Source organism: Montipora capricornis, chromosome 13 (genome assembly GCF_036669925.1).
Source record: "Montipora capricornis isolate CH-2021 chromosome 13, ASM3666992v2, whole genome shotgun sequence".
In the NCBI taxonomy this organism is placed as follows: Eukaryota; Metazoa; Cnidaria; class Anthozoa; order Scleractinia; family Acroporidae; genus Montipora; species Montipora capricornis.
This window is the reverse complement of record NC_090895.1, coordinates 6,010,542-6,022,350: the sequence shown is the minus strand read 5'-3', so window position 1 is coordinate 6,022,350 and position 11,809 is coordinate 6,010,542. Positions and strand designations below refer to the sequence as shown.

Genomic DNA, 11,809 nt, shown 5'->3' with positions numbered 1-11,809 from the left:
AATTGAAATCTAATACGTTTCTTCGCGGATATTAAGACCGTTGGGATCAACTGTCCTGCCTTTTAAAATTAAAAAAGCTTCCTGGCCTTACGGATCGAGTCTCTGTTAGAAAATATTTTATCCATAGGAATTAATTGCATGTCCTTGGAGATGTTGTGGGGAGAGAAGAGGAAATGTTCTGCGACTGTAGTAGGTTTGGATTTGGTGTTAGCGTTATCTAAAGTGCGGCGGTGTTCATTAAAACGGTCTTTTAAACGTCGTTTAGTTTCTCCTATGTACTGTAGATGGCAACTGTTACATTGAATCGTGTACGTTTTTAGTTTCGCAAGTTATGTAGAAATTAATGGAGCGGGTTGCGCCAGTAGAAAAGAATGTGTAGTTGGTTAGTCCATGGACAACGTAAGGGCAGGTAACGTAGTCTTTGCCACAGCGAAAAGAACCGGAAGGAAGTGCGGAATTAGAATGAGTTACATTATGCAGGAGTCAATGTAAAGCCACGCTTCCTGGTATTCGATTCAAAATTTGAAAGTTGTGTAGTGCACGCGCGCGAACTTCAAATGAACTGAAAATCAGCATCAGGGCGCTTAGTACTCTCTTTCCGCCCTGTCAGCATTGAGGCCGCGTGGCTGGGCTGGCATGTCCCGAGACGAAAGATGAGACGCATCTCCTGCCTCTTCCTCTGTTTGTTACCATCGCAGAGTTTGATCCCGCGGACCAGTAACAAGTGCCACGCAGCATACGAAGTTTTGAACGTCTTTCATGACGTAAATGTATAATTTATGCGATAATGACGCGATATTGCTCGCGTCAGATCCCGGCTGGCGAAATTCATGATCAATAACGGAGGACAGACGCATGAAAAACTGACATCAATTTGTTAAATTTATTACAAAGCCTCGTACCTTGTTGATCTCTATTTGACAGCTCGTCAAATTTAAGCCAATCAGCATGCGACTCGCAAACACGTTTCGCGTATGATGCGCGTCGAAAGCGAAATGAATTTGTTCCACCGTCAGTTTTCAGACATATCTGCGCTGCCACTCTGCCTATTCTCTGATCTGAAGCCATTCAAAGATGTCGAATTACGGTCGCCGAACGTGTTTTATTAGCTGAAAGATACATGGATAGCTTATTGAAATGATCGGAAAAAGACAGCGTTCGTGAATGTTTACTGTCATTTTTACTCAGTTTTATTCTTCTTGGCTAACTGGAACATTAGAACTGGAACTGGAACTGGAACTGGTGCTGGATCCCTTTGAACATTTTTATCAGCCACGTTACATCTCTGGTTCCATCTGGTTGTTTTAGTAGTTCCAAGACGGCGAGCTGTGCTGTGCGAACTAACGTCGCGTCTTTGGCAACTGGAAAGAATGGCTCCAGCATTTCCTGACTTGAATGCGTGTGTTTCCCGAATTCCCGCTTCAGCTGCTTTTTTAAGACTTCCATCTGAGTGGATTAATGTGGAGAAGCTTTCGCTTGGTTGCTGCAATTGAATTTGCACTCGAGTTTTGTTGGTTGTTGATGACAAACTGGAACCTGCAGGATGGGTGTCTAGAAAACTAAGACATAAGACCTAAGACCTAAGACCTAAGACCTAGAAAACTAAGACCTAGAAAACTACAGAATGTATAAAAATCATTAAATTTCTTAAGACCTAGAAAACTAAGACCTAGAAAACTAAGACCTAGAAAACTATATAATATATATAAATCATTAAATTTCTTATATAAAATAAAATCCCAACCACTTGCCAACAGTGTATTGTTTTTCCGGTGTAATGCGGTGATGGTTAAACAAGGGTCTCGCACTCTCGCAAACTCTCGAATTCACCATTCTATACCTCTGATATTAATTTTTGTATGCGCCTGATTGCTTTGGTAATTCCCGCACAGAAATAAATTTGCCCTTACGGAATTTAAACTGCGATTGGTCGCAACACAATAAGCATTCCAGACACGTTTCGGCGGTGATAGTCTAATCATGGGTCAAACCTTAACTATCCGTGAAACGATTCAGTATGAGTATGGTCGATATCAACACGTATACACCCCACGTGTATATGCCACTGATGTAATATTTGTTAAAAAAATTACTTGAAAAGCCAAAACCATACCTAATTTGAGCAGTCGCTAAATACATACGAAGAATAACTCCGTAATGTACAGTAGTTGTCGCATAAAATGATAACCTGTGGATTTTATCTAGACGCACACCTAATCACAATTATTCGTTAGTCAAAAGAGAGAATTACCTTGTTCTCTAGAAAGAAAACAATAGTGAAACCTGGTACCATAATCCAAGGAAATTGTATAATTTAATATACTACATCGCGCATGGTCGTGGAAAGTGTCACTTTGAAAGAAATAGTCATAGTAACAGTAACCGTTTGCTTTAACTGAACCAATCACTCATCATCTCTAAATCAACAATATCAACAATTACGAATTTCTATATTAAATTCGAACAATTGTGGAACAAAAAACCGTAGCTGAAACGAGTATGCCCTTCTATTGAAGCGCTCGCGCGATACTATAGCTAAGCCTAAGTGAAACCCAAATATAGGGCCCGCTCACAAGCTAATTAAACATACTCTTAACGGAATATTTGTTATTTGCATTCATGAATTTTATTAGCAGTAGGGTAAATGGATCTTTTAAATCCGTTAACTATCACCGCATTACACTGGAAAAACAATACACTGTTGGCACTGAAGTGGTTGGGATTTTATTTTATATAAGAAATTTAGTGATTTTTATATATTCTATAGTAGTTTTCTAGGTCTTAGTTTTCTAGATCTTAGGTCTTAGGTGTTAGGTCTTAGTTTTCTAGACACCCCCTGCAGGATTGAAGTTTTCAAAGTGTTCTGACTACGCCGGCCGAGTTTACTCGAGATTCATTTTTCCTTTTGTAAAACATTTGTGGTGGTTCGGAAGTATCCAGAGTTATTTTTCTTTCATCAAGTTCTAATCCTACGACTGCTGGAAAAGGAACTACAACTTTCTTCCCAAGGACAGCTGATTTTTCAGTTTGGTGTTTAATAACACACGCGCCCGGCTGTTGTGGCTTGCTTGTGTTTACTTTCAGGGTGAACATCTCGTGGGATACTCGTGGATCTGATCTTTTATCGTTTAGGCCCTCAGGAATTGACGTCAGACACTGTTCAAGTGAGCAGAATTATTTACTGCTCCGTGATTTGCTGTGGAAGCAAACTTGGTTGCTGTCTGGATTGTGATTTCCTCTGAACTTGCGGAGTGAAAGCCTGATTTCGCTGACAGAAGAAATCTTTCTTTCAAAAAACTTATCTCATTTAAAAGGGATTCATTATGTGGCCTTGGAGAAGATAGTGAACCACAGAAAAATTGAGAAACACCACTTTTAACATTAGTGTGAAATTTAGACTTCTCTTTCTCAGCATAATGAACGATTTTGCGCTGTATCTAGTCTGCAGTGGAGCTCGACTTCACATTTTTAGCAAGAACAGAAACAATTTTGACCCCGCAATTGAAGAAATGTTTGCCAGTTAATATTTACTAAGTTAGTCGTAAACTCCAGGATAGATATTCCAAATTTCACTTACTTCTTTATTTCAGCAACTTTGTTAAGCGTTCTTCTGTTAATTAAATGCACTCACAGACAAGGGAAATACTTGATGGGTTGTATTGAGGCTAGGTAAAATTTTTGGGTTCAACCAAACCGTAAAGTGTTCTACGAATGAATTTGTGTAAAGAGCAGGTGATTTATACAGCTTAGCCTCACGATAGGGTATGCCATGGCTCTTTTTATCTCGTGAAATTATCATAAAGCCGACAGAGAAACCCAGAACTCCATCAAAAGCGAAATTCGCGGTTAAAATTCGTCTGTGGGAACATTGTAAACAAATAGGGACCATTTTATCCGCGTGTGGATTTTAAGCAAGGGGATTGGAGCTAGTTCCTCTAAATGCAAGGAATGCAAGGCAACTTCCGGTAGAAATCAATCCCAGTCTTCCAGAAGGCAAACTTATACCTCGGAGACACTGGGGTCCAATCAGTGTTTTCCGGTTGCTTTGTTGCTTCGGCGTCCTTCCGATGATATCATACTGCAAAATTTAACGAACATTCCTCCTGCCACTTGAATGTTCCTCGTTTGACGTCGTCGAAGGGAAGTCTCAGACAAACATGGTTCGATCTTTCGGGAGTATCGCAGGCTGGATTCTAGCTGTAGTTTTGACCTTGGCATCAATAGAGCGATCTGGTAAGACATTTCACGGCCCCAGTTTGAAGAACGCTTAGTTAAGGTTGAGCTTAAGTTGTCTTTTAGTTCGCCATTGTGCGGATGCTCGACGATGTTGTTTTTTTTCTTGCATGATTTCAGAGGCTCAGTTTTGGACAAAAACGCCTGGTGATCCTGTTATCGTTGTTGAAGGGGTTAACAGCACCGACGTGGATCTTGTGTGGAAATACAATGTACCCGAAACCGACATCGTTTCTGTCACCATAAGAAGAAGAAGGCAACGGGCAAGTACAGATTCAACCCTGATAGCATCGGGATTCGGCCAGGGTGCTAGAGAACCTAAAGCCTTTGATGTGTCTCATCAAAATCTTCGAAGCGAATACCGTGCTTTCGAAGACCGAAGCTTGGGAACGTATACCTTGCGGTTGCTGAACGTGAATAATGCTGAGGAGTATATGTACACCATCACAGTGGCTTACCAGGGTGGCGGGTCGGACTCGGATGATGACTCAGTCTTTGTTGACGTGAAAGGTGAGAAACCTCTCGCTTCAAGTTGATTTCTCTGTCCTGCAAAAGTTTTTTATTAAACCTGTATATGCTAAAGAACCGAAGCCTTTGTTTGCAGCAGAACGTCAGTCTTACAATTGTAACGATGTGTTTGTACTATGCATTGGTTAGGCTCTTTCACGTCGTGTTGTAAGACACTAATCGTATGCCCTTATCGGTTTTCGTTTTAATCAATCTGACATAAACCTTGGGTTCGTCAGGCGAAAAGCTCCGTCTAGAATTCAACGGTAACGAAACTGTGAAAGCCTTTGTTTCGAACTAAACCGAACCTTGAATCGTGATTTACAGCGATGGCGTTGAAATCGTATCGAAGTATTCAGTGTACCATTTATCATTGAATGAAATGCTTTCACTATGGTGCTCGTCGTGATATTTACAGTTTATTTCCATCGAAGCTTATCATTGTAGATAGAGGTGTATGAATTTTTGCGGAGTAACTGCGTGTGCAAGCGTTGCGAAACTCAATATTATCGCGTCATGTTTTGTTTAGCTAATTATCATATTCACACCAAGTTTTTCAAACAAGGGCGAAACATGGTATGTAGATAAATGATCTGTCATTACGATAACATCTACGAGGTTACACAGTAACACAGTCAAGTCCATTGCATTTTTCGATAAAAATTCGCAGTATTTGGTCTCGATGACTCATTGCCTGATTTGCATAAAATCCACCCACTTCTCATAAACGTAAATGCGGCGCTGAATGTTCCGCTTAAGAATACACAGTTGTGTTGGGGAAATTTCCACGATTAGTGCTTAAAGCTTCGTATAATTTAAGTGTTGAAGTTTCCGCCGAGCAGGTTATGATTATGGTTAGAGTAATGATTGAATTAACTTTTAATATAAAGATGACAGTTTGAATTCGCTTTTATTAGGTACATGTAAGCTTTTCTTTGATCCCTAGCGATGTCTTTTGAGATAATCCCAGATTTTGATGCTGCAGTATATTTGCATATGAACTCGTTAAGACACTTTGAACAGGTCTTCATCATCTTGAATCACTCAACAGCAAGCATTTTTTGTCATGTGAAATTCAATTCTCTAAAGGCCCGTGGAACGTGACTATGTGAACGGAAAGCTACATACCTGATCTTCCATGGGGTTCTTGATGAAATATCATAATGTATCCCAAAATATTTTTTTGCCCTGTGTAGTTCAAGGCTGTCTGAACAATTTACCGGTACTACAATTTTTTGCCCTTGGAATTTCTTACTCTCCTCTATTACCGAATCAGGTCCTATTTTGTTACTTAACTTTGTAATTACACTTAATAAGAACTCTATGATTTCTATGGCGTTGTGTCGGCTTGATCAAAACCCTAGTAGTTTACGCTACTCTTATTGCCGGTTTTCACTCTCACACCATCATCAAAACCATTCAACAAATTAAGTCAAGAATCAAAGAGATAAAAGAATATGAATATTCAAACAGTCTCACAAAGGTTCAGGTCTTTGCGATGTTTCATGCGGGAAATATTCGAAGAAATGTTTTACTCAAATTTACATGTATAAGGCTATGGCAGCCGGAAGCTGACAAAAACATACACTGTATGTCATCGAGTTTTGCTATAAAAAACCAGTAGTTGTCTTCTGAGGGCTCATGAACATCTATGTGAGTACTTATTCTCATACAAGGACTGTTCAGATTGCAAAATCTCAGCGGATAAGTCACTTTTTTAACGTACGTGATAGCACTCTCAACCGCAATTTTAATATCATGTCACGCAAAAGCTTAGAAATTCAACCTTGCTTTATCACGAGATGAAAAACCCTATCAAACTGAAAATTTGTGAAAAGACAAGTCCTCAGCTGTTCTAATAACTAAGCTAAAATCTCAAAAGGATTGATAATTCCTAATTTTTTAGTTTTGATGACGTCATGTGAAAACCAAGGATATCTGTCTTTGTATTTTTTATTTCCTCCACTTACTTCCAAAATAAATCAATTTATTATACAACGTGCCAAGCACAAGATAAATGGAGAAGCCCTTTCAATAAATTACATTTCTATTTAGGATAAAAGAGAGAAAATTTACAAGAGGGGAAACAAGAAAAAACATCAAGCAGTACACATAAGATGTAAGAGTAGATGTGGGACTGATCAGTACTGAGCAAGATAATGGCGATAGAGTGCCTATTTAAACAATTGCCCAGTTGGCTTTTCACGAATACTGTAGATATATGGATATCATTCCAATAATAACATCCAATAATTGTTGCTGCCCCACTTTCAAACGTGCTACGCAGCCCTTGTGTTGTCATTAAGTATTAAGCCAAATCAAGCCGATTTTTTTCTGAGCTTGTTTTTCAAGGTTTCAGGATAAGAAAAACTACTGCCCTAAGGACATTTTGAACACAAGGGAACAGTAATTATGAATCTTGATTGACATTAGTTGGGATAAGTACATGTAAAAAAAAACAGGTCTTCTGCACGTTTAAAAGTTGAAAGGACACAGCTAACATGCCAAACGAATGATCAATAATTATTGATACTCCTGTATGCTACGACTAGCTTCTTACACTTTGTTTTTGTGGGCAGTATTATATTTCTGACTGAACAAAGGGCGTGTTTGTGTTACATCAATCGGCGTCTCTTTAAGAATGAGACTCGTGCCAGGTCTCCGACATGAAAAATAATGCCTTGAACTTCGAATGTTTACAAAATCGAAGGTAAACAAAGGCTTTTTAGCCGTTTTCCAAGGTAAATCATCTTTAAAATGGCATATTTATGCAGGAACTCCTAAGAAACTTCTGATTGATGTTTTTTTTTTAATTTTGTGCATTGTTTTGTGAATTATGTGATTTTTCGTGAATTGTGCGATCGGATGCGATTTGAGGTCGATTGTGCGAAATCACACCATCGCGTAATATCAGAAGGCCTGGTGTATATACGCACATACGCTTATATTCATGGGTGTATGATTGTGTATACATGCGTGTCTGATTTTGCTTTGTTATTCAGTACCATAAATTTCCTTTGTGTTGCATTGTTGTGTATAACAAAGAACTTTTGGATCTGGAAAAAGCCATGAACCAATAACAAAATTTACACATGCAGAAGCTATCACGTTACAAATGCGCAAGTCGCTTTACATCGCGAATTTATTCAAGCAAAAGAAATGCAATGTTTATGAATCCGAAGGGAAAGGAAAATGTGTCTTACGTGTAAGTTTGGCATTTAAATGCATGTATCATTTAGCGAATTGCCAAGCGAGTATTCACAAAATACTCTTCCCAAAAGGTTTATTACATTGTACCTTTTAAGTGCTATGGAAAACAGTGGAGTTGGCCTGTAATCGACCACATGTTGGGTAAACAGCAATCAATCAATAACTTTACTTTGCTTGGAATTTTAGATAGCAATGATGCTAATATATCCCAAGAAATGATGGAAATAATGCATTGTTAAATTGTGAAAGCTGTTTTTAATTTGTTTACTTATTCAATGCAATGCCAAAGTTTACATCTGGGAATCGCATGTGTTGATTTGTTCGTATGCGTGTGACATTCTTTTATATGATGACATGTTTTTGGTAACCACAGACTTAAGGGCATCTGACAGGATGCGGCGATGCGGATCCGCATAATTCCCTAAAATCTGCATCCTCCGCATAGTTACAATATTTTCTGCATAAAACTGAAGAAATGCCTGATAATAGTGGTAAAGCAGGTTATGCCATCCTTACAAACGTAAAAGCCAAAGAGATTGACTACTTTGAAACAGCTAGATTTTCCTGAACATTGAAGAAAACATGCCATTTCGTTTGTAAGATAAGCTTCGTGAGCAGTTTCCACACATTTTTCAGCAATGAGCCAATTTCCAAGAACTGCAACAAACACATGCTTCAGTCTGCTTTTACAGCTCTTAAATGTTGGGGCAATTTACTGTATGCAGATTACCCAAAGTCATGGTGTCCATTGAGATACAGATTTTTTTCATGTAATGCCTTAATAACACATCAATTTTAAATATGTGTATCATGCATCATGCTGTTAATGGTTTTTTCAAGTTGTTACAGCTAAAAAATTATGTTCTGACTTAAATTATTAATTTTTTTGCTGGAGGAAAACATGGAACAATACATGTAATTGCTGTTTGTGCAACATCATGATGTTAACAATAATCAGATCTTGTGGTTTTTTCCTCATGTTTAGTTCCTCCAACGATAACTACTGCACCGGCAATCTCACTTAGACAACGTATTGGATCATCTGTGAACCTGACATGTGAAGCGTCTGGTGATCCAATGCCAAACATCACATGGACAAGAGAAGTTGCCACATCTAACCGGCCAGTAAATGCCACTGGTCCTGTTTTTCCTTTTGTGAATATTCAGTTGAATGATGCTGGATCGTACAGATGTACTGCTGATAATGGATATGGAGTTGTTTCAAGTCTTTCAGCTCTTAACATATTCTGTAAGTGACAAAGCAATGATATTATTTCAGTGAGTAACTTTTAGAACTTTCTTCGTAGTGCACACTATAGGCATATCAGGTTTGTAACATTACAGTGTACAGGTTTGTAAGTGCTTTAAAGTGCATATGAAACAAATTTTTTTATTAGCTTGTTTTAAAGAGCTTTCACATTGATCAAGAACAGTGTTTATTTTATTGCGAGCTACATGTACATGTAGCACTCTTGGTGGCCGAGTTATTCAAGATTTTGATTTATGGAAATTAGAGGACTTGTGATGTCACATTGGAGACACAAAATTATGTAAAATCACAAAATATGTAGTAGTTTTGCAAATACTTAGTCTGCAGGGTTGATGTGCTGCCAGAACTACACATTGTGATGGTGATTATGATGTCATCATAGGAACATACTCGTTACCAGACCTCTACCTTCCCGACACGAAAAACGCCTTCTTTGTTGCTCCAGAGTCTAACAGACTTCCTTGTGTTTGTGCTGTGTAATGTCCATATTCGCTCACACCCACTGAATGAACATCAAGAGCAAATAACCCTTATTGGGGAGAGAAACTCTGATTTTGCCCTTTGGATGGAGAGGGCCTGGAGCCCATTGTGTTGCCATGGAAACGTCACAGTGGGCCATATCATGGAATTTTGTGATGAGTATAACAAAGTTGTTATCTGCAAAAAGTTTCAGTTCTAAACAGATAAAGTCTCCAGATATATTCCATTTTTTGTGATTTTACATCATTTTGTGTCCACTACTGTATGTGAGGTCACGTTAGTCCTCTAATATGCATAAGTCAGAATCTTGAATAACTTGGCAACCAAGGGAGCTATCACAATAAAATAAATGCCTTCTTTATCATTTTGAAAGCTCATTTCGAAGGAGCTAATAGAAACATTTGTGTCATATGCACTTTAAGTGTACTGTATGTCTAGTCTAGCATGATGATTGTTTCCTGCTGTAACACTAGTCGTAAGAGCTTGAAGCAAATTTGTTTGTCCATTTTGGCCGTGCTCCCAAGATACTGTACCTTTAATTGGCTCAATGGTTATACATGTATGCTAAAAGGCGAGCAGGGGTTTCAATAAGCACTGATGGCCGACGAAAAGCGTAGGCTACTTTGTTCAGAGAAGTCGGCCAGGGATGAAGATAATAGACGGAAGCCGGGAAAATTACCCGGCTGTGAACGTGATTTTTCCGGCTGTAAAGCACTTCTTCTTTCTCCAAGATATTTTTAAATGTTGTCAGAAGATTTTTATTTATTTATTTCGTTTGTTTACACCTTCATTGCTGTCTTACCTGAACTGAAAGGATTGTAAACACTCCATTTACTGCGACGATCGCATCATTTGCATTTCATCGTCCATTTTGCAGGCTCAATGGGCAGCGGTATTTGTATTTCATGTATGCGAAATAATGAATGCCAAATTGCGTATCTCTGATGGTTGAAATATTATTGCTTTATAATGTCGGAAAAAAGAAAGAAAAATGATTCTGAGGCCGTTGGTATCATGAAATATTTTAAGTCTACCGAAAGAAACACGCTAAGTTCTAAGGAACCAACTGACATTGCTGAAAGAAGCTGAATTACGGGAAAAATTTAAACAAATGTTACCTGATAAAAGTCTGCCCTGAATGCCCTTGATTTTGCCGCCAAAATCAAGGAAAATGCATCTCCGAGAGTATGCATTTTCAAAATTTTCCGGGGGGGCATGCCCCCGGACCCCCCTAGGTATAGCGTGCCAAAGGCACGCTAGGGTGGGCCTTCGGCCCAAATACCCGCCTATCATTGCTAGATTCCCGCCTGCTAAAAACTTTAGCTACATCCCTGGTCGGCTACTTTTTCCCTTAAACTTGAGCATACTTTTTTCAAGCCCCAATTTCAAAATAGTTATCACATTCGATACTGCCATCTTCAAGCAACAGTGAATGGCATTTTTGCCGAGACCAACCATCGCATTTTTTTGCATAATTCAATTATGCTTAGTGACCTCGGCAATCATATCCAGAGGTTTTAAGTAAAACAGATTGTTATAAAGTAATCATTGCATCAAGACTTGTTTTCCACTAAAACAGTAAATGTTTCGTTTGGTTAAGCCTTTTCGTTCGTTCAGATTAAAATGACATATAATTATTGTAATTATTCTTATTGTTCGACAGAACTGATTTCTCGTTTTGACTGAAAAAAAATTATTGCAGTTTGTCTAGACAAACCGAAATGTTTCAATTTGTGCTTGAAAAAATGCGTAGTAATGATGACATGAATTTGTCGAAACGTCATATAACGTTAAATCGTTAATTTTCCTTTTGAAATGATTTTCCAAATCTTTCTTTGCTGGAAATTATCAAAAGAATGCACTTAATTGCTCACTCAGTGTTGCTGTTGATAAGAAATCTTCCTTTATCTTTGTACTCAATTTGTGCCCACAACACTGGAAATTGCATTTCAGAGCTTCCAGATTTCAACATTTTCTGGGGGAGTATGCCCCAGAACCTCCTAGACGAAGGGGCCTAGCGGCCCCTTGTTGATACAGGCGGCTACTAGACTTAAACAAGTTGCCTGCTTCAAATCTTATTGAAACCCCTGGGTGAGCTTCAAGCATCAT

At 38.6% G+C, this 11,809-nt stretch overlaps 1 protein-coding gene across 1 annotated transcript in view; it reads left to right on the top strand.

Annotated features, from left to right (window-relative positions):
* Window positions 1-4,073: 4,073 nt before the first annotated feature.
* Window positions 4,074-11,809, top strand: part of LOC138029760 (uncharacterized) — a 27,687-nt gene continuing 19,951 nt past the window's right edge. Inside the window, exons 1-3 of the mRNA XM_068877578.1 lie at window positions 4,074-4,233; window positions 4,354-4,743; window positions 8,936-9,199. Coding sequence (XP_068733679.1) covers window positions 4,158-4,233; window positions 4,354-4,743; window positions 8,936-9,199 — 730 coding nt within the window. The 5' untranslated portion in view covers window positions 4,074-4,157. The remainder of the gene's footprint in view (window positions 4,234-4,353; window positions 4,744-8,935; window positions 9,200-11,809) is intronic.